Source organism: Toxotes jaculatrix, chromosome 7, assembly GCF_017976425.1.
Source record: "Toxotes jaculatrix isolate fToxJac2 chromosome 7, fToxJac2.pri, whole genome shotgun sequence".
NCBI classification, from domain to species: domain Eukaryota; kingdom Metazoa; phylum Chordata; class Actinopteri; family Toxotidae; genus Toxotes; species Toxotes jaculatrix.
This window is the reverse complement of record NC_054400.1, coordinates 22,918,033-22,940,407: the sequence shown is the minus strand read 5'-3', so window position 1 is coordinate 22,940,407 and position 22,375 is coordinate 22,918,033. Positions and strand designations below refer to the sequence as shown.

General features: G+C 41.6%; 3 protein-coding genes and 1 non-coding gene across 8 annotated transcripts in view; 2 read left to right on the top strand and 2 right to left on the bottom strand.

The window, feature by feature from the left end:
- Positions 1–152: 152 nt before the first annotated feature.
- Positions 153–8,213, bottom strand: trmt2a (tRNA methyltransferase 2 homolog A). 3 transcript variants are annotated; one of them, XM_041042811.1, is made up of 12 exons: positions 8,137–8,213; positions 4,949–5,578; positions 4,504–4,612; positions 3,996–4,177; positions 3,767–3,881; positions 3,531–3,646; positions 3,332–3,443; positions 3,059–3,181; positions 2,730–2,805; positions 2,253–2,369; positions 2,075–2,171; positions 153–1,924 (listed from the first exon to the last, which is right to left on the bottom strand). In XM_041042811.1, exons 2-12 carry the CDS (start codon positions 5,569–5,571, stop codon positions 1,750–1,752), a joined length of 1,845 nt encoding a protein of 614 aa, XP_040898745.1. In that variant the 5' UTR covers positions 5,572–5,578; positions 8,137–8,213; the 3' UTR covers positions 153–1,749. The 3 variants fall into 3 exon arrangements, with proteins under 3 accessions (XP_040898745.1, XP_040898744.1, XP_040898747.1); XM_041042810.1 differs by lacking the exon at positions 8,137–8,213 and adding an exon at positions 6,037–6,109; XM_041042813.1 differs by lacking the exon at positions 8,137–8,213 and adding an exon at positions 6,037–6,105 and having other exon boundaries at positions 4,949–5,575.
- On the top strand, positions 7,076–11,695 carry ranbp1 (RAN binding protein 1). Its single transcript, XM_041042814.1, has 6 exons — positions 7,076–7,194; positions 8,721–8,854; positions 9,020–9,177; positions 9,462–9,590; positions 9,794–9,862; positions 10,451–11,695. Exons 1-6 carry the CDS (start codon positions 7,180–7,182, stop codon positions 10,600–10,602), a joined length of 657 nt encoding a protein of 218 aa, XP_040898748.1. The 5' UTR covers positions 7,076–7,179; the 3' UTR covers positions 10,603–11,695.
- On the top strand, positions 10,107–10,235 carry LOC121185272. Its single transcript, XR_005894354.1, has one exon. It is a non-coding gene; the product is annotated as a small nucleolar RNA SNORA77 (small nucleolar RNA).
- Positions 11,696–13,969: 2,274 nt separating the features above from the next.
- zdhhc8b (zinc finger DHHC-type palmitoyltransferase 8b) overlaps positions 13,970–22,375 on the bottom strand; it is a 60,810-nt gene continuing 52,404 nt past the window's right edge. For all 3 annotated transcript variants that reach the window (XM_041042807.1, XM_041042808.1, XM_041042809.1), the window contains exons 3-11: positions 22,166–22,323; positions 21,063–21,235; positions 20,757–20,859; positions 20,210–20,301; positions 18,532–18,664; positions 17,731–17,836; positions 16,674–16,780; positions 15,429–16,495; positions 13,970–14,848 (exon numbers count right to left, since the gene is read on the bottom strand). In XM_041042807.1, the coding sequence (XP_040898741.1) occupies positions 14,716–14,848; positions 15,429–16,495; positions 16,674–16,780; positions 17,731–17,836; positions 18,532–18,664; positions 20,210–20,301; positions 20,757–20,859; positions 21,063–21,235; positions 22,166–22,323 (2,072 nt within the window). In that variant the 3' untranslated portion in view covers positions 13,970–14,715. The remainder of the gene's footprint in view (positions 14,849–15,428; positions 16,496–16,673; positions 16,781–17,730; positions 17,837–18,531; positions 18,665–20,209; positions 20,302–20,756; positions 20,860–21,062; positions 21,236–22,165; positions 22,324–22,375) is intronic.

Here is a 22,375-nt window from a genome sequence, read left to right as displayed (position 1 = left end):
ATCACTATTCAGAATTCTTGTCATGCACTCGTGTACTGTCGGATATTTTTGACTGATCTTGCTGTTGGTACAGAAATAACTGCTTTTGGGATATTTGGGGGGTGACTCCTTGTATATGGAGGGAGCTGTTGCCTTTTTTTTTTTTTTTTTCTCCCTTTGGCAATTAAACAAGCTGACGTCCAGCTCTCCATGCCAACACTGCAGTAAACCCAAGCACAGGGCCATAGAGTATTGTAATGCAAAAGTTAATTTCTTTTAAGCTCTTCGTTCTCAGCTTGCTTTTTCTTGAAGTACTAATGCCATACACAACAACTAACACATTTCAGTTGCTTTTCAGTTTTGGTGCCCTTTAGGAAAAAAACAAACAAACAACAAATCCCGTTGGCTACGTGTTGCCTTAGTTAATCCATTTCATGAAGGGCTCAGAGTATATACAGTACATTGGACCTAAAACACCCTTCAACAGGAAGTGGAAAGACCAAGCCCCCTTTACTTGATAAAGCATTTATCGTTTAGCCAATTAGTATTTTTAAAGAAGACAGCCTATAAAACAAACTTTATGGAAAACGCCTACAGAGTGTGCAGATTTTTAAGACTCATCTTAATGGACTGTGTATTGTGTTTGCCATCATTGTGACAGCAGATCATACTTTCTGACCACAAGTAGAATACATTCTTCAAAAGGCAGCCTTGCAAAATTTAGTTGGCACACTGACATGAACAAAATGCGATCAAGTCATTGAGTCCAACACAAGCTGATGAAACTGTGTATACCAAAGCTTACATGCAGTCTTATGCATTTTATAGAATACTTCATGTTGCTGCAAACTGTACAGTAGAAACATCTATAACAGGAAAATGCATAGATATATTACTTGCTGGAACAAAATAGAAACTGCTGTGCATTCTGTCGAGTATTTGGTCTGTGCTTTTTCTACAAAACATACAAGGACACATCACGATTTAAACACGAGGCTGTTGTGATATTGTAGATTGCTTTAAGAATGTGCTTTCTCTGTGCGTGTGTTTGTCTTGCCATGTATGCGTCAGCGTGAGAAGACAGGAAAAAAAAATACTGCTTTTATATGTGTTGCTGTTGAGTTGTACCAATGAATTGTTCGGGATGTTGCCTAGAAAATGAAGTATGTATTGCAACCTCAGCTCCATGACTTCAGTGATCTTTGTTATGCAAAATAAAATGTCTTGACTAATGACTTGGGGGGGCTTTGTTTTATTCACTCACTGAATTATGGGGAAAAAAGGAATAAAGGTAAAGCTATTTTTTCCATAGTGCCCACTTGTGTAGTACTGCCATGAATTACAGTTGAACAAAGTATTAGTTTGAAATCAAAAGCGTCCATTTAAATCTATGTAGTTTTATGGTCTCAAGACATAGCCAGCAAAAATTCTCTAACTAAACAAGCTTAGCAGGCAAAGGGACAGAGTCAATAAAGTTCAGTTAAATAAATGCATACTGTAATAACATTAAGTTTATTTGAAGCACAAATTAATCCTGCATTACGGCATAAGAAAACTTAACTAGATGAGATACTGGTGAGTGCTGACTGTTTGCATGAACTGACCCTTTCAGCGTATAAGGCCTTGCACATATTTAAACAAATAACAGAGGAAAAAATGTTAACATTAGCTTTGCCAAGCCCAGTACCTTGGAGTACTGAGTGGGTGCATACATTTCTACTATGCAAAGCCCATGCTACCTATGAAACTGTAGACAGTCTGTTTCTATGGCTAAGAACCTGTCTCCTCCTGAGTGCTGCTGGTCTGCTGCTGTGAGTCATAGTCCACTCTCTCCAGCAGCAGGAGCATCTCAACATGCATGGTCTGAGGGAACAGATCCACGGCCATGGCTCGCACGGGACGGAACGGGGCTCCGTGAACTCTGTTGGACGGTGCTCTGCACAGACTAAAAGAGAAAATTCCAATGTAAGATTTACCATTTTATCCAAGACTTATAGTAAAACCACTTATCTTGGCTTTTGTTTTTTTTTATTTCTCATGTCATTTAATAAAGCTAACAACTGCTGCTATAAAACTCAAAGACATTACGACTTACTCAATGAAGTTGTTCATGGCTGCCTTTGCATTGCACGCCACATAAACCAGCCTCTTCAGGTACTCTGCTCTCCTGATGGCAAGTATCACCTTGGAATCTGTGTTCAATCAAAACAAGTCCTTTTAGTATGTGACGCATTTTAAAGTGAGTGAAATTCAAGTAGTGGCCATTCACTCACGTAGGCCTGCCCTCGGTGGATCCACAATGGCTGTGACGTTGGGTGATACCAGAGCACTGAGGATGTTGGGGAACACGTCCTCAGCTTTTCCACAGTGAAAGTCGACGTTGCTCAGACCTTAAAATACAAACAAAGGAAAAAACTGATCAAGAAACCAAAGTAGGGGCAAAATACTCAGGACCAGAGTTCATCACCTCTGTACAGGGAATAAACAAGATGATTCATCTGGTTTAAAGCAACCTGCTGCCCATGTAATATAACCAAACTCTATTTACATTTTGTATTATAAATAGTGTCATTCTTCTAATGTTGAATAGCATGGAGGAGAGATGGCAGTCTGTTTAGGTGTTAAACATTTAATCACCAATGGCATCTTTGTGAGTGCCATTATATTTTTAAAGAAAGAACTGCTATGCAAAATTGAATCTGTTGGTACTTTCACAGATTGCTGGCAGCAGTGTGATGTTGGCGTCCTACCATTGAGCTTTGCATTAACTTTGGCATCCTCCACTGCTTCCTGGCACAGCTCGATCCCAATCACCTTCTTTACCCTCTGCAGACAAAAATCAGAAAGTCCATTTTCATTCCCAAATAAATATAACATTAAAAAGGTTCATCTTTCATTATCTCAGGTTTAGAGAATCTCTTTAGTAGCATGTTATATCACCTCAGTTTACCTCAAACATAACACTTACTGTGTCTGGCAAATACCATCTGAATAAAGGATAAACAGGCTTCATACCTGCCAGTGTGCTTTGGTTATCACAACAAATTCTCAGATGACTGACACAGACATCAAACATTACCTTAGCCAGAGAGATGCCGATGGTTCCTGTCCCACAGCATACATCCAGTACTGTGCTGTCCTGATCCAGCTGGGCCCATTCCCCCACAGCAGAGTACAGCACCTCTGCAGCTCCTGTATTCACCTGCCAGGTAAACACAGACACTTAACACCTGTGCACTTTGTCTATGGAGGCTCTGAACTCTAAAAATAAACACAAAAGCATGTTTTTTGCTGGGAAACAAAGAGCATGTGGTTATGGAAATCTTTGAGGTAAATCAAGCTTCTTTCTTACCTGGAAGAAGGAATGAGGGGATATTCTGAATTTTAGACCCAGCAGTTCTTCGTGAATGCAGCTGTCTCCAGCCACCAGCTCACAGGGCAAGTCCTCCGGGTTAGGAGATTTCCTTCACAGCCAAAACCACAACACGCTTAGCTGAATGGACTGTATTATCCTGATGACTGTCTGTCTTTAAATGTTTGTTTTTCCTTACCGTTGACCCTCTCTAACAAAGTAAAGAGAGGTCACGCCGCTGTCTTTCCCCTCTCCTTCTGTAAAGTACTCCCTCATGGAGCTCTTTAGCACATTGAGTTCCTCTTCTTCAAGTTTCTAGGAGTCATTGAAGAAGTAAAAGAGGTCAAATGGGGGAAATCTAACAATCTGTGACTCTATTAAAAAAAAAAAAAAAAAAAAAAAGCTGATACAGTTGAACTGAGAACATCTGATCACCTGTGGGTTGAAAAACACCATAGCCATGGCTTGTTTGGTCCTCGTAGTCCGTACAGTCAGCTGCTTCCAGTGTCCTTCATATGTCTCAGGACTGTACACAGAGTATGGTGTTGTCCTGTTTGGAAAATAACAGTGAGACTGAATGCAATGTAGGAAATATGTGTGTGAAAACTTAATGTTCTTTAAACACCTTTAAACAACTTAAAACAATTGCTTTAAGTAATAATACCTGATGAACTTCTGAAACTCGTGGACGACTCTCTTGGCCTCGGCCGACACATGGCAGGTCTCAGCCGGCCCCACCACAGCACAGGAACCTCCTTTATATTTCCCCAGGCGGAAACCGATAGTCTTGTCCTCACCGTCTGCTCCCACTGAGATGAGGAACTCACACTTGTTTCGGTACTCTGTCTGCCATGATACAGGCAGAGAAACATGGACAGGATTAGGAGGATACTAGACACTACTGCATTTTAAGGTGTAAGGCAAATTACATTTCTACTGAAATAGAAATATCATCAAGCATTAAAAAAAAATGTATGAACCAAGGCACTGACAGCACTTTATAAAATCAAGTTATTGTACTTTTATTTAAACGGGACACACAGCAGCTTTGGCACAGTGAATTTTTAAATACTGGATCCTCAGTAACACAAAATCGGAAGTATAATCAAATACATGTTGTATGTGGATATCTGTAAAATGAGAGTTGAGTTTGACCCAATATGTAAATATACCTGCGTTGGAGATGGTTGAATCGCTTCCAGGGGACAACACATTTTGTTGTACTTCCCTTTCTGTGCAAACAGCCATGGCAGCATGGCTTTGTTGGTGTTTCCAATCTCTCTGAAAAGAAAACAATGTGGCATTGACCTTAAAAAACTTTCTGTAAACTGTATGATGTGGATATTTTCCACTGCAAAACACAACAATAATGTAGATAAAGTTATCAAAATAACCTCTAATATGGACAGCTGTAGTGTGATGTCCTAAATATTGTTTCAAATGTTGCTCCACGCTGATAAGAACCTGAAGCTATTAAATGTTAATAAATGTCAGGAGCTCCAATGTAAAATCACAGATATTGGTCTTCAATGACATATATTGGTCAATATCTAGTGTTGCTGCTGAACAATGCCTGCACTTTATATGGTGTGACTCCATTTAAATGACACCACCTACTTGGCCAGCCTCTGCAGGACCCCCACCACCTCCTGCTCCTTCCTCCTCAGCTGCTCCTCATAAGGCACATTCCACAGAGGAGTCACCACGTTGGCAATCTGGACACTGAGCGGCTCCTCTTCCTCATCGCCCTCTGCTCGCTTGGATGGGGGCTGCCCTCCTGTGCCTTCTCCTTCCTCCTGCTTCCTCTTCCTCAGGATGGGGTCTGCTTTGGGTTTGGCCAGCCTGACGCTCAGCACCTGGCCCTTCCACTGCATGCCATGCACCATCTTCATGGCCTTGTCGCGCTCCTCCTCATTCTTAAAGGTGACAAAAGCAAAGGTCTGCTTGCCAAACAGCTTGATTTTGTGCGGGTTGAGGCTGTGCTTGGCCAGGAACTTCTTCAGGTCGTTGAAGCCGATGAACTTGGGTAGATTCCTGATCTCCACTTTGTAGATCTCAGAAGTGAAGAGGTCCTCTTTGATGTAGCGGTACATGCTGGGGTCAGAGGTGGCTTCGCTCCCATCTTCAGCTTTGACATCAGACTTTACACCATCATTGGTGGAGTCCTGGGGAAGGTCATCATGTTTCTCCTCCTGTGAGGGTGGTGTATCAGCCACTGTGCTGCCAATAACATCTGCCATCACTCTGCTGGGTGGTAAAATAAACAATCCAACTAGCAGACTGAAACTGATCTTATATTCAAAAAGGTATGTTAAAAAAATGCTCTGTCAACTTTACCAGACACTATTTACGACTATTCATATTTAAACGAGCCAGTGCTCAAATATCAAGTTTGGTTTAAGAGACACTGTAAGTGTGTAAAAATCGTTAGATGTAGCAGTTAAATGAGTAACAGGAACAGCTCCCGGAGCGGCGGAACTTTAAAAAAGATAAATGTAAATGAACTAACTGTTTTTAAGGACATGCGTTTTAGCCATATGTAAAGCTTCACGCAAATTTACACTCACTGAAGTCGCGTTTTTTTTTTTTTTGTTCAGAGAAAACGCGTCATCAGTATCTATTTTAATATCGGGTCGTTTCTAGGTTCCTCTCCTGCTTAAAATCGGCCAGACTGAATAGAAGTCCACATGTTTGTAATGCCTTACCTCTTTACATTTACTTTCACTTCCACTCCTCACTGTAACATACACGTACAGAGCGCTACCATGTTGATTTGACCACGTGCTAAATGAACTTTGAACTTTTTTAAAGCGGCAGTGGCCTTTGTGGCATACAGTCTATGGGGCATACCTACAATATGTCAAACAAAAAACAAACTCACGCAAAGCAATGTAATTACAACTCCATATACAATCCCACAAATAAGAGTCAGAATGCGTCCTATGTGTCCAATGTGTTTTATAGACTGTTTGTTGTTTATTATAAGTTTGTTTTATAAGTTTGTTATACTTGCAGCTTCCGGACATGGAAAAGATAAATATAAATGACTCTTCCAGTTTGTAGCATTTTACCCCAACCAACTTGATTTAACTATGTGTATTCATAACAGTAGAGTACAAGACTGGATCACCAACTGGGCAAGATGGGCAGCAGCCTTGCAGTGCCCTAAGACCCTCAGGGGTTTTAAGGTTATCTAATGAATTACATTTTTGGCTGTGACTACTGTATGCACCACTACAACACATTATAAACTGAAATGACAGAGGCCATAAGTTGTATTACTCAGTTCCAAGACCCCATCTCAAAATCTAGTTAAAGGCCTTTATTACTTAAAAATTAAACTGTGCTAAAATGCTGCATTATACTTAATACGCTTGTGGTTAGTCAAGTTACTAATTACAAATTAAAACATACAGAACATGATGCACACTGAGTGGGGTATGGCTCCATAGAGCCCCACAGTTTATCTTACTGATTTATGCTGATCCAGTTTGACTTATTTTATCTTTATAATTAGAAGTATTCATAAATTTTTACTGTATATTTAGTATAATATAAAACCTATATGTTCTCCGAGTACATTTTTAACATTCCTCTGATTGATTTAAAGTATATAGAGGAAACAGCATTTACATGCAGTCTGAGTGAGACACCACACAGACAGTCCCAGCCGAGAGAGAGAGGGGGCGCGCGCGCGCGCGCAGTCATACTATGGGCGCGGGCATACGTAGGAAATTCGGCGCGCGAAAGCTGTAGCAGGAAGTGAGAGTAGCTGAGGGGAAACGGCGGCCAGTTTGGGATTTGAATCTATCAAACTACTTCCATAATCTGCAAACATCTACATTAATATGGCAGACCCGAAGGTGAGGTGGCGCATTTTAGGTCATCTAATGCGTTATGTTTTCTCTGAAATCGGAATTTTGTGACAAACAATTTATTTTACGTGTCATAATTCGTCAAAGTTTGTCAAGGAAGCTGCGAGCTAGAAATGCCGACAATGATGTTGTCTCTCGTGATGCTAGAAAAGCTATTCAGTATGTTTATAAGAGTCACAACTTTCTGACAGGCCGCTAGAGATGTCCAGTGTGTCCCTTGTGAGAATTTATACTCTAAGGCATTTCCTCAGAGTTAACACTGGTGAGCTCAGAAGTACTCAGGTGTGCGCAGCCAGTCAGCGTGTTAACATTAGCTTCTTACTCTGATCGTAAGCTGTGGAAGGCAACGGACACGGCACTGTTAACGATTTCACTAAACTATCGCAGTCGCCAGTCGTTTGATCAGGGTATGTCACAGTCTGCATGTAACCGGCTTGCCAAAGACAATGTGGTTAGCTACGTCCCCTGCCTTTGTCTGCTTGGCACAACAGTTGCTAGCATTAGTTGGCTAATGTTAGCTGTATTAGCAGGGCGCTAGAGACAGTGATTCCGTATTCCCGGGCAGCTAACAGTAACAAGGTAAACACTGAATGGAGTGCTAGTTACCCCAAAAATTGTGTCACGCAAAGCCCTGTAAAATGTTCAGTGGTATTAGTAAGCAACACACGCCGTGGTGCGAAAAGCACAACCATTAGCTCTGGGCTAGCCTGCTAGTAAAAGGCCTCGTTAACTAGCTAGGTAACTTCACAATGAGTTGTATCAGGAAAACAAAGTTGAACAAGTATTTGTTAACATCAGTGAAGTAAAATAGAACTCCGCCATGACCAAACTTTTAATATATCAATCTACTCATTCAGGCCGGTGATCTTATTAAATTAATTATTCAGCTGTTGCGTTGTCTTAAATGTCAGTAGCAGCAATGTAGCTTACCTCTGGTAGCTAAGTTGCAAAGACTTGAGCGGTGCATTGGGATTTCTCTAGTTTGCTTTATGAGCCCGTGAGCATGATAGTATGTTTGAAGAAAAGGAAAGTCCCGCGTATGCTCAGTTTCGTATTCGCTAAGTGATTCTGCAAATGACTGTTCACAGGTCACGAATGTACGCGCTTTTTTTAATAGATTGTTACAGCTGTCTTTGTTTTCAATTGTTCTTCTATGAAGAATGTGCATGTTCTTTCCACGTTAGCAGTTTATGTTTAATCTTAACACACATGTATGTGAGAACATGTAATACCAAATATCATTAAAGATGCTTGGCTCAGCAACTGCGTTTTACAAAAGGCTTTGCTGGTTACCCCTACAAAAGCTCTACTTAACCAATGAGCTCTTAAATCCCTCTATTGAAGCATTCATGGCTGGTTGGCCAGTTGTTAGAAGTCACTTTGTTCCAGTGTGGTTAAAGAATCACCCTGACCTGTACCACATGCCTTATTACTATAAGCTCACTCTGAAAGTTTGACACAGATGAGTAGAAATGTTTTCTTTGAGTTAGCTCATCCACTGCTTTTCCTTTCAGGATCAGGATGACCACGACACCACTGCAGATAGTGCAGAGGACTCTAATCATGATCCCCACTTTGAGCCCATCGTGTCTCTTCCGGAGCAGGATGTAAAAACATTAGAAGAGGATGAGGAGGAACTCTTCAAAATGTAAGTTGCTTTTATAACCTTTTTCGCAGTCGCATGTTATTTTTCACACCAGTGTTGTCCAGTATATATTTTGCTGCCCAGCATGTGGCTGTTTGATGAGCCAGTATATTGGTGTCTTCACCAGGAGTAGCATCCTGTTAATGATATATACTGTTGTTTTCCCAGGCGGGCTAAACTTTATCGTTTTGCCTCTGAGAACGACCCCCCAGAGTGGAAGGAGAGAGGAACTGGTGACGTCAAGCTGCTGAAACACAAAGAGAAGGGCACAATCCGCCTCCTGATGAGGAGAGATCGGACTTTGAAGATTTGTGCTAATCATCACAGTGAGTCAAGTCTGCAAATATAAATGAACTGTTATTTTATGTAATTATACAAAGCAGTATTATAATGGAAGAAAACAAATATTAACAATTTAGCTATAATAGCATAAACATATGACAAACTGCGCTATGTGTTGTAAGTGTAGTTCACATACAAGCGCACTTAAATCGTACTTGTATATGCTTATATTTATACAGATTCACATTTGCAAAAACTAGAATCTAATGCGTCTCTTGCCATGTATATGACTATATGTTAACATTTTTCTCCTTCTTGTGAACTTCAGTCATACCCATGATGGAACTGAAGCCCAATGCTGGTAGTGACAGGGCATGGGTGTGGAACACACTAGCAGATTATGCTGACGAGTGCCCCAAACCTGAACTCCTGGCAATACGCTTTTTAAATGCAGAAAGTGAGTGTTTATGTCCAAATGGTGCTGAGTTTGAATGCTGTCTGATCACACTGAGAGATGAACAATATTTATTTTCTTGCTGGTTTTTCTGTTTATTTGTTAGTTTGTTTTTTTTTGTTTGTTTGTTTAATACAATTTGTCAGCGTAGCGTGATTAAGCAAACTTGATGATGTGAATATTTGCTGACTCTGTTCTGTTTACAGATGCTCAGAAGTTCAAGGTGAAGTTCGATGAGTGCAAGGAGGAGGTCAGAAAACATCTAGAGGGAACAGGTAAATAAAACTTTAACTTCAGGATTTTTCCTAATAAAGTATACTATGTACTATGGGATGCAGGGGAGATGGAATATGTTCCCCAACAAACGTGGTAGCGACTATTCACAAATGATCATGTTCCATTATTTTCAGAGCTCACAGCACACTGTTGTACTCAGGTTTGACTGATGTTGTGAACGGTTTTAAATAAAATTCAGACGAGGAATGACTTTGTATCTTGCATGTCAAGTTTCATGAGTATGCAGACACACTCTGTTCTTCGCTGCTCCCTCCAGCCTGGGACTTTTTCTGTCTGCTACATGAACATGCAGAATGTAACACTTTACTGGCTTTCTAAAAGGCTGGTGTCAGTATGTTCTGCTACACTATAACTCAGATTTTTCACAGGTTAATACTGTTTTCTAATGTGACAACAGAGGTGAAATATTCCTAAGCCAGTGAGTTGAGATGCAAAATGAAAATGACAGGAATGTTTTCTCTAAAGACTAACAGGCATGTCAGGCAAGCTGAAGACATGCAGCTGACTTGTGTTCAAACTTACGAGCTTTATAGTCTGACAGAACATATTTCACTGTTTTGCCACAGGCAACACTGATAGCGCAAACAAGGTGGCAGAGAAGCTGGAGGAGCTCTCCGTTAAAGACAAGGCGTCAGAAGAGAAGAAGGAAGAGGACAAAAAGGAGGCTGAGAAGAAAGAAGACGAGAAAAAGGAGGTGAAGGCTGAGGAGAAGAATTGAGAACCAAGAACTTGCTTTGCTGATCTTCAGTTTATCAGTTTTCCTCTTTTTCTACAATAGACTCTAAATGAACTGAATTTGGACACTTGCATATTATTAGTTGTTTTTTTTTTTTATTCTGTTTTGCCTCAAGATCACAAGTCCTTGATGCCACTGAGGAGAAAAAAATACAAGATAGAGAATTCATGAAAAAAAGAAGCCCTTTCCCTCCTATCCCTTTCCCACTTTGCACCGTGGAATGCCACGCCTTCCATCTTTGTCATCTACAGTTCAATGTTACATTTGACAAACTGTGAAAAGAGGCTTGTGATAGTGATAATTCCCACATTGGGGTATTTTTTGTTTTGTTATTCTGAAGCAGAGTTTGTTTGTAGGGGGAGAGGATAATGTAGCCTGCTTGTTAGCAGCACAGGGTCAGGGACCAGGCATCATGGAGGTGCATTATAAATATAAAATCCCATGATTCATCTCAGTGGGCCTTCTTACCCTGTCCACTGTTCATGCTTCCACTGTCAGAAACAGCAAGTAAGGTGAAGACTTCTCAGTGGATGCCTTTTTTAGAAATAGTTCTGTCTAGGTTCCTTCTTTCATCAGTTCAGTTGGTAACTGACTAGAAGAGGAATCACCTCCAGACAGTTGAGGGGCATCAGGTGCGTGCTGCAGATCGCAGTGTCCACTGATAGCTTACTGATAGATCAGATGCACTTAGCTAAGCGTTTTGTTTTTTTTCCTTTTTGCTCTCAAATGTCTGAAAAACATTAAGTCCAAAGTGAACGGTTCATCATAGTTTCCTGCAGCTACGCTCTGACTTAAGTTCCTGACCAGGAAATGAAGTTTGTATTCTTTAGGTCATAACATTCCCAAATTTAAAAGCATGTAGAGTATATGTAACAGAGTGTGCCCTATCTGATCTGTGTGCTCACCACCCTCTCCTTTTCTTTCCACTAATTAAGTTCTTAACCTTGCCTCTAAAGTGCATCTAAGTGCCAGTGCATCTGTAAATACATGTATATGGATGAAATGTTGCTTTTCATTTGCACTCAGATGATTTGAAATGTTTCCTCCACCTTTGAATAAAAGCTCTCAAAGACCACGTTTGCATTCATAGAAAAATGTCTTGTTTCCTGGGATAGCTAATGATCAAAGGTGCAGTCATAAACAATGCTGATTATGGTTTAAAAGAGTGTTACATAATCCCTGTGGATGTTGTTCAGGTGTTCCTCCTTAACAAGAATCAATCTCATTCACTCAAAGAGATGGAAACTTTATTTACTCTGCTCAGGGCATTGGGAAATATTTCCTCTTCACAAAAATAGGAACGCATGTACATTTATAGTATATTCTATATTTGATACATATTCAACTTTCTTTTTGAGTTTCAGAAAACAAGATCAGCCTGTGGCCGACAGAACAGATTCATTGCTGACTGTCAGGAATGGTCCCTGACCTGCAGTGATGTCCATCCCCCCAAAAAACAAGAACATTGGACTAATGGCAGTCATCTTAAAGAGGAATGACATCGACAGCGTTTTGATATGTGGACAAACGGATCTGAAAATCATGGCAGACTGGGGCATGTTGAGCAGCTCAGCAGCTAACGGCCTACACAGGTAATTCAAGATTCTCGTGTTAGCTGTTTCACTGGGTGAATAATTCACTGGCACCGGATTTGTGGGGGAAAAAAGTAGCCCTGTGTACCACGACCTTAGAAGAGAAAGACTAACGAATCAGAAATATGTGATTTGAATGAGTATCCTTCACATTACTGTGTTGATGGTAAGGCAGCTGGGTGAGACCATACTAGTCAGAAGGTTGTAACTACAGTAGGTTTCGGTAACATCCAACCTCGTTAGAAAGAAAGACTCTACCACAGCTACCGGCCTGTAAATGGGAAGAGTAAAATATTCCTTTGAAAAGTGATGTGATTTCACAATTAAGCCAGATCTTGTATAGTTTTACACATTGGCTGTTCTTCCAGAACTTTCTGTTGTCAAAACGGTAAAGTTTCTCCTGCCTTTTGTTCCTCAGTACTAAACACTAAAGGCATACCATTGTCCTTTAGTGTATAATAGCAGTTTCAACCAGCCACATTTCACTGTGAGTGAATCATATTTTTTCCTCTCAAAAGGCAACAATGGTTTATGGTTTAACTCAAATGTAGTTGGATCAAATCTTTACTGCTTTACATCCAAGTAAATTCTGCCATGTCTTGACATATTCAGCTAATGTAAAATATAAATAAAAGCCTTCATTCATTTTTAATGGTCAAAAGTACTAAATGTTATGACTTTATGTTATGTACTATTTTTTTAATTAACAGCAAACAACAAACAAACAAAAAAAGAATTCAATTTTACCTCTGAGTGGCAGGTAATACTGAAGCTGTACCAGACAGCTGAAGCACATGATGTCACCTGTTTGTTGCCTTTGAGAGGTTAAAGGTGTAGGTCGCCACTTTTGGCACTGAAATCTCAAGGCTGCTTCTACTGAAAGCCCAGTCTTTTACTTGTGTACAGCACACACTGGCAGTGCAGTGACGACCATGTGACTGTTCACTAGTCAAAAACTGTGTCTTTAATATTTCACTTCCTCAGCATCACATATCAGCTAGTTACATTTCATCATATATATATAATTTTTTTTTACACTGCAAGGTAGAACAAGCTATATTTACTTTTTGTTTTTTACCCATTATTCATGACCTCATTTATTTACTATATATATAATTTATCAACAAAAAAATTCCACTCAAAATAAAATATCTATTCCGGGCTTATGTATCTGTATAAAAAAGATGTATCAAACATAGTTTTTTGAAAGGTTGGGTATATAAAAATGAAAAAAAAAAACAAACTACAAAATAATGAATGGGTGACCAGTTATCTTCATTTTACTACACGGGACAATGGCTTGTTTTCTTCACCCCTTCCAGTCTTATGATTATAACAGAAACATAACTCACAAACTAAACACATTTTATTCTTTTTCTTTTTTTTTTCTTTTTCTTTCTTTTTTTTTTTTTTAAACAAAACATTAACAGAACAGTTGTTTTGGTTGTGCGAGGCTGGACTCGCTCTGAACTCTGTGAGAACTGTTGGGATGAGGTATTCTGATCTTTCTGAACGCACACACATATATCAGCCCAGCTCTTGTGTCACGTGCCACGTTGAACTCACCCAACTGAACTTCACTAAAACAAACAGGAGCCTACGATGATGTACTGCACCTTCGTGAAGGGAATAAAGGGGGCAAAGCTACACTCAAGCCCTAAGTATCTGCACTCGACTGAGACAAGGAAGGAGACATTCATGAATACATGTCGCCAAATATCTCCGCTGCTTGCATTCATTCCTGAGAAATTTTCACAAAGATGAAGTTGCATTAGTTTTCTTTTTTTTTTTTTTACTTTTAATTAAAAGCAAGTCGTTCTCAATGAATTTGGAATGCAACCACCAGACACGATCTGATGAAACTCCCCTCGATATTCCCCTTCCTAGCTTCTTTTCTCACTTGTGTTGCGTATCCTGTACTTGCAGTCGCTCTAGCTGATCTGTCCTCCATCACTCCTCAAAGCTGTACAACTCCACCGCTTATGACATGAACAGTACAGGTTAATGTGGAGCACCTTGACTTCTTGAGGTGAATGGATATTAGTCTCTCCTCACAGAAGTCCACAGTGAGGATGTCAGTGTTTTTGTTCAGCCTTCAGCACTTCTTGGAGCAAAGTTTGTGTGACATTTGGAACAAACGTACGTTTCATGACCACATCTGAGAGACAACTGTAACAACATTGACGATCTCGTTGGACGGTCCACTCTCACAACCAAGATGACGAGCCACAAAAAAAATGTTAATAACAAGACACTCCTCACACATTCAGCACAGACTGCAGCGGTAACAACTGACAACCAATTCCTCGGGTACAAACACACACAGGCTTTTGAATAGACAGACCTACACAGGAGCAGACAGATCATCTGATTGGACAATGACTCCAAAAACAGGTAGTGCTGTGTGCCCCTGACTGGCCGTTATCTAGACTTCACAAAAATAACAGAGGAGAGAATCTGTTTGTAGCAGGGTGGCTGTTGGAGGTGGATGTGGTGTCCCTGCTCACACTGATATCTCATATGTGGTGCCTCCTACACCTGTCACCTTTTTGACGTTACTGTGGCGACTGGGGCTGAGGGTGGTGCCCTGGGTGCTGGGGTGGCAGTCCATCTGCCCATTAACTTTCATGGCCTCTCTGAATGGAAAGAGAAGAACAGAGAAAGTGATTCAACACAAAGAGCCAAAGAGATTCAACGCAAACCGAGCAATGAGTGCTGTGGCAACATGCAGATTAGACAGCTGGACCATGACGGTTTTAAATGACAAAAACAGAATCACGGTATGGAGGATGACTTGAAAGTGTACGTGTTAGTGAAGGAACAGGCTTGGAAATGTTAGACCAGTGGGTGAAAAGCATGCAAAAGAAAAAGTGAGAGGAGTCACACAACTTTATTCATCTGACATTTGTGAAGCAATACAAAAATTCAGCATATTTTACTAGAAAGGCAAACATATAAATCAGAACAGAACATGTTAGAACTCACACCAGACAGAACTTGTGAATAAATGGACATAACAGTTGGACATATAACATACACCATATACAAATGCTAAATGTTGCCTCAGTTAGGACTATTACACTAGTGCCCTTGAATTGTGAGCCATGTCCAGCAGAAGGAGCTGGGTTTCCAGTGGGAATACATTCAATGCCCACTAGTCCCCACTGGCTCAGTACAGTGCATGCAGTCTCACAGGGGTAATGTTAGGATTCATACCTTTGGCCCCCCAGACGAGGTGAGTCTGTCCTCTCATGGGCACTGATGTAGGAGAGTTTCTGATGAGAGTAGGAGGGGGATCGGGGCATAGCAGGGGAGTGGGGCTGGTGGGCCGGGGAGCGATAGGGGCCCTCTGGGCCAGTGGCCCTGCTCTGGCTGCTGTTAGAGCTACTGTGATCTGTGTGCAGGGAGGTGGATGAAGTCCTAGGGGCGCGGCCCAACGTGGAGCCAGCATGGCGCAACACAGGGGTTCGCTGGCCATAACTCACCAGCCCCACCCCCATCAGGTTGTCCCTGGAGCCTCCGTAGGCTGGGGGTGTTGGGCCTCTGGAGCCAGGGCCACGAGGCCCATCTGGATAGCAAGCATTAGGGGGTAGGCCATAGCCCCCATCAAACACACCAGAGTCCTGGGCATAGATGTGGGTCTGGGAACGCCCATGCAGCATGTGCCGCTTCTCCCTCTCTTCCATCTCCTTTCGCTCCTGGATGGAGGCCATGATGGTCTGGGAGAGGTTGTCATAGCGCACCGGGGATGGGTCCCTGTCCCTTTGGTGAGGGGATTGCCTGCCCACCCCTCTGGATGGCATCACTGGACTGTAGGCGGGGGCGACCTGATGCCTCTGCATTTCAGGTTCCCGGATGTGGCACATTTTGGTGGGCAGGTAGGGCGAGTGGAACCCCATGGAGGGCATACCACGGTGGGCCATGCACTCACTGGCAGTGGCTGGGGAGACGCTCGGGTTGAGCAGGCTGTCGTAGGACAGACTACCATTACGGTTGGAGAGTGTGTTGGGTGAGAAGACACTCTTGTAGGGGGTGGATGTGACTGTGTGCGGCTGCAGGGCCGGGAGCTGGCCCTTCTCCGGCCGGCGGTGACCCTGCTTCAGGCTGAGAGAACGGGAGTTGATGGGGTCAGAGTCCAGCTGGAGGGGAGAGGACTGGAAGGTGCGGTGGAGGGGAGCGTTGGTGTACTCAGGCAGGTCCAGGTTTGGCTCAGATCGGTAGTCGTGACCGCGGACACCCTCTTCCAAGATGGCTGATGTCTTCCGGTCATCTGGCATGACAATCTGAGGAGCAAACAGAAGAGTAACATGTCAAAAAAAAACCTTGTTGGAAATGTGAATGAAGTCCTTGTCCTTAACAGCTGCTGCTGAACCTTTTGCACCAGAACCCCTGACTATTAAGGTAGAGCTACTATAATGATTACTATCATTAGTCATCAGACCCAAATAAATCACACCTTACCTTCTCTCCAGCAGTGTGGTAGTGGACTTTCGGCATGGTGCCAAAAGATGGCCTGTATTTGTACATGGCTGGAGTGGAGGGGTGGGTTTTACCAGAAAGAGAACTCTCTACAATACACACACAGGAAAAAGACCAGTGTTAACACTGTAGAGAAAATAGAAATGACATATTTATACCAGCTCTGACTGAAAAGCTGTCCATCCTTGACAAACTGCTTGAGAAAAGAGCAAAACCACAAAGGTACTTCTGAGCTAATAGTTGCACCTGTGCAGTAGTGCAAGAGTGCATGATGGAGGTGTGAAGAAATGTTACTTTCACAAATAATGAGTCCTCGAAACTGCTTTTTAAAAGAGGAGTAGATCAATTTAGACCAACTGCAGTACTTTGAAGAACCACCAGGTAGCAGTAGTTCTCCATGAAAGAGCAGGGATTGTTCACTCCCTGACATAATGCACCATGACACTGGAGATCTTCTGCTGTTGAAGGTTCACACTATATAATATTGACTCTTCACACTATTGCATGCAACAGTATAAAGAACGCATTCATACGGGCTAACACCCCTAGCTGTAAAGCTACCACCACAGCCGGATTCTTCACAGTTTCTAATTTACACACATGACTTCCAGAGGCAGATATTTTTTAGTTAGACTCCTGATTCTAGACCATGTTCCTCTCCCATCCTTTCATTTGGCAGAGCTCCATTGCTGCACGCCATCAGAAAAAAAGGTGGTGATTCATGTGGCCATGATTCACCCTGAAATTTCTCCATCGTACCACAAATCTGACGCTGACTCAGTACACAGAGCTTGACCCCTCGCTACAAATCATACCTATTTGTATCTGGCCTGGCATAAAAAAAGGGCGATCGACCTGCCACTGGGACAGACATTCTTCAGGCTGAACTAGCGCCAAGTCACACCCTGGGACACTGGTGATCTATAGGGGCAGTTTGGGGAATTGCCATTTTTTGGACTGATGATGACTGACAGAAGAGAAAGAGAGAAGGTGGAGGGAGTTGGGGAACACAGGGAGGCTGTGTGTCTGTGTTTCTTACCTTCGCTGGAGGTCAGCTGGCTTTTCAGCTGGTTGTACCTGTCAGCTTTGGGTGGCAGCGGAGGCTGGGTTTCTTTGTCATCCAGTCCGTCCAGGCTACTTTTGGACTACAGAGAGGAGAGCAGGGTGTTAGAAGCATCCAGAACACGTGGAGGAACAGCCGAGAAAACAGAGGAGCACATGTGTTAGTGTTAGGGATGCACAAGGGGTCTTAGGGTAGTAAAGCTGCACTAGGCACCTGCTCTACTTACATTTACATTTATTCTTTTTAGTGGCTAATGGAGTGGAAATGGTGAAAGAAAATTATGTCAAAGTTAAATCAACAAAAATTAAAGCAGCAGAACCAGAGACTCTTTCTTATTTCACGCTTTCTTCTTCCTTCTTAAAACCAAGCATCTACGTTTCCCACGATGCAATTCAACTGCTGACTGTTCAATCATGTAGTAGCAGTTTATCAAAATAAAATCACCCATATATACATAGTTTAGGGTCAAAATGTTTCAAATTAATTTCTCCCCTATCTGTGAGTCACTTGGCTTTGACGTCAAGTGTCTAATAATATCCTGTTTTCTCCAACATATCTGACTTCAGTGAGCTACTGCATCCTCTCATTTTGCTGCCTTAAAACGGGGAAACTGGGAACAGGACTGAGGATACACCACGTTACACGTGTGACATGAGACCATGAGAGTGAAGCATGAGAAAATGGTAAAGATCACCTATGAGCTGTGTGTCAGAGCTGGATGACAGAATAACAGGGAAATAACATGGAAGAGCTCTGTTGTAACTGTGACCAACTCACCTTAGAGCTGATGATGGTGCCGTGGATGCCGTTGTCACTGACCTTAATGGTTATTTGCCTGTCTGAGAGGTCTGGTCTGATGAATGGGGGCTGAATTTTGATGTGAGGCTTCTTTCTGGGGTCCAGTATGTACCTGTGTGGAAATGAGTAACATACTTTAGGAAGATTCTTTCTTGTCGTTTCTTGCCACTTTGGCAGTTTATAATTTTTTTGTGTAGTCCGACAGCCATTAGATTTGAAATGCAATCTACTGCCGCACTAGAAGTAACTAGGATGAGAAGTTTGCATCTCTGTAACACAGTCGAACCAGCGACCAGTGTACCATTAAAGTATACACCACACATCCAAAGCACCAGCATTGTCTTCCTGACTATAGTAAACATTAATGCTGCAAACTGAATTTTGTTTCTGTGAGAAAACTTTATCAATAATGTAACATCAACATTCATACCGATAAAGATTATTTGAATTTAATTTGAAAACCTTAAATCTATCATTTTATCTTTATTTTCCACATTGTGAGATTAGTTATTATAACAGCTGATCTCACAAAGGATTTCATGACACTGCACTCTGTATAACCAAATACAGTATATGGCATTAACTGGTTATGTGCTGCATGAGCATTTCCATCTATAAATAAAACATGGAAATTCATGCAAAGACATCAAACATTACTCACGTTATTTCACTCCTCACTCACTTCATACACTCAACTTTGTATTCCACTATCCACCCATGTTGGCCTTTTGAGTACACTGATGAAGTTAGCTATAAATTTTAATTCTGCATAATCTCATTGGGTTTGTCACACAATTTAAAAGAGACAGTTCAGACACAACTTCCTGACAGAAAAACAGAGTTTAAGTGAGTCTTACAGTGTATTTTCATAATTAAAAAGGCTGTCACTGTGATTTCCATTAATGTTTAATGGTTGGCATGCAATCCTCAAGTAATCACCTTGACGTTAAAAAAAAATGCAGGTTTCAAAATGAATGTCACTGATTTGCTGTCAGATTTCAGAACAGATCATTCGGTATCAGTCAGGTCCAACATCCTCTGAGTCAGTGGTTCAGTAAATCAAAAACCTTCCATCGGGGACTGCGAAACAACTTCAAGGCAGATGCTTGTAGCTCAGCATTTCACCCCCCACCTGCTGTTGTCTCTCTGCAGTCACACTGCTGATTTTTATGGGATGGGACTTGTCCCAGTAGGATATAAAACTGGCGTTCTGGGTCTTAGAGACGCTGCGTGTTTGTAAAAAGCAGTTGACTAGCTCTGCGCTCTGTTTCCCATTAACTCTTGTTCTACGGACTGATTCAATTCTCTCAGCCATCTGCCTTCCCCCAGGGTTGCTGGCTGCTTTCAGGCAGAACTGGATACACACCTCCACAATCACCTCAGAGCATGTGAATATACTCACACACACACACACACAAACAAACACACACAGGATGGGTGGACGGTCAGACTGCAGTTTGACGATGCTGCACTAGTGCTATGGCATGGCTGTCATGGGTCCTGATGAGCCATAACTCTGCCTGTGCATACATATGCATACATACATGACAAAGATGAAAAATTCATTCATTCATCTATCATTACTGAGTTTAACACAAAACAGTTGTGGAAAGCATCTACTGTACATACACACGCACAGCATAATAAAGCTCCTCACCTAGGCGCCAGGGGACTACATAAGACGTACTCCACGTTGCCACAGCAACCCTTGGTAAAGGGATTTACTCCTCCACGAAACTTGCCCGTCACCTGAGGAAGACAAGGCCGTGTTTAAAGTCGGCAGCAAAGCACACACACACACACACACACAGAGTCAAATACATTCATATAGATACAGAGGTCCAGTGCTTGAATACAAAGAAGGTGATTCATAATAGGTGTGTGGGGAAAAATTTATTATATTTAGCATTTGTGTTATTCCTTTTACTGCAAATGTGTGTTTACCATCTTTACTAATGTGAATTTCTTTCTGTTCACACAGGATAATTGGACAGTATTATTCCAGAGTACGAGCAGCTGGAGTGTCAGAGTGTCAAGCACAGAGGTAACCAGAAGTTTGCACTGATTCTAAAGATTCTCTAAATATTTCAGAGGTGACCTAAAGCGAGCCCATATACATACAGGCCACACAGCGCCACACAGATAGATTATAGTCAGATAAATCTCTACATTCAGAACATGTATGCTAGCTGGGGTCTCCTCACCTGTTCATTGGTTGTTCGACCTCGAGCCACGAGCACCATATGAAAACCTGTGAGCCCCATGACTGGAATGAAGAAAAGCCCTGCTATACACATCACCACCAGACTGGACACAAAGGTCAAGGGCGGCAACAACAAAATAAGGTCACGCGAACATGACCAGATGTACTGAAAGAACAATCCAAAGCTACAAGCAGTAGTTTTATTATTCTACTCTGAAAAATTAAATTGACAACCAACCAAACAGTCCATTAAAAAATAAATAAACTAATTAAAATACAGAAGCAGGTTCTGGCAGTGAAAGGATACGTCACAGTGGTGTGCAATGACCCCAGCCTCTCTCGGTGGTGGAGGACAAAAATGAGGCCGAAGGAAAAAACTCCCACCATGTGGATGCTCAGTGACAGCAGGAAGAGGAAGAAGTAGCGGTAGTTCCTCCGTCCAATGCAGTTGTTCACCCAGGGACAGTGGTGGTCAAAGTCCTGAGGAGGGAAGGAGAGAGCAGGTATTCAGGAGGTGTTAAAAGAATGTACCCAGACTACAACTGGTCTGGGTTTGGGCTTTAGATTTGATTCTAAATTTAGGTTTATAAATTTTGAGCTACACATCATCGCTTATCACTGATGGTGGACTGGTTTATCCACTCGACTAATGTCAACAAAATATTCCTGGTTGAATAACAAGGTTATGAGGAGTGGAGAAATGTTTCAATGAAATATTCTAATATTCTATGATCTATAATCAACCTATAAATCCAAGAAATGTCACATACTGCCTGCAGAAAAAAGGTGGCATCTTAATCTGTTAATGCTATGTGTCAGTGCGTTAATAATCAAAATCCACGAGAAAATCATAACCTTTTCAGGCTGTATTTTTATTTATTTAATTGTCTTGATCATTTTAAATAAAAATCCTGTAAAAGAAAATAGGATGCAGGAATACAACCTGTATAATTCTGCATTCTATGTGTAGACTGTAAGACCAAAAGGAGGATTTTAAAGCTAATACTTATAACCGTATTTTACGGTTAAAGCTGCAAGTAATTATAGTCTTTAGTGATGACAATTTCGTTGCCAAAAAACACAGATATTTAGAAAATATATATATATATATTTATATTTCGCGTTTGTCTCTTTGTTTTAATTCTTGGCAGGACAGAAAATCCTCTGAAAGGATTCAACCACAAAATCACAAAAATATGTCCAAACAAACTGAATCATATTTCATATCAAACATTCCCAACGCTAAAAGGACAAATCAGATTCCTGATAATATGCCAGTATTGACCTAATACTGTATATCAGTCTAACCTTGATGGATATTTAGACTTTGCTTCCTGCATGTGTTCTCAATATTCACAGGCTCTCTGTTTACACACGTGCATTTGTATACACACACACACACACACTCACCTCCACACAGTTGTCACAGACACTGCAGTGCGAGCAGCGAGGCGGCCTGTAGAAGTGACAGGTGGCGCACCACTTCATGCGGACCTGAATGCCCTTGATCTCCACGTTTTTGTAGAGCGGCGCTCGGAAATCATCGTCCTTGTCCTCGTCCTCATCAGCTGTAGAGAAACATATAGATTAGATTTACACCCAGACAAACACAACAGAGCA

Bases quoted from the DNA above. Each gene is read 5' to 3' on its own strand.
- trmt2a (XM_041042811.1), bottom strand. From the start codon at position 5,571: ATGGCAGATGTTATTGGCAGCACAGTGGCTGATACACCACCCTCACAG. The intron at 2,806-3,058 runs GTAATGTTTGAT...TTTTGTCTGCAG, and splicing joins TCGGCATCTCTCTGGCTAAG to AGGGTAAAGAAGGTGATTGG. The intron at 2,172-2,252 runs GTGAGTGAATGG...GATTGAACACAG, and splicing joins TCCACCGAGGGCAGGCCTAC to ATTCCAAGGTGATACTTGCC.
- ranbp1 (XM_041042814.1), top strand. The intron at 9,178-9,461 runs GTGAGTCAAGTC...TGTGAACTTCAG, and splicing joins GATTTGTGCTAATCATCACA to TCATACCCATGATGGAACTG. The intron at 9,863-10,450 runs GTAAATAAAACT...GTTTTGCCACAG, and splicing joins AAAACATCTAGAGGGAACAG to GCAACACTGATAGCGCAAAC.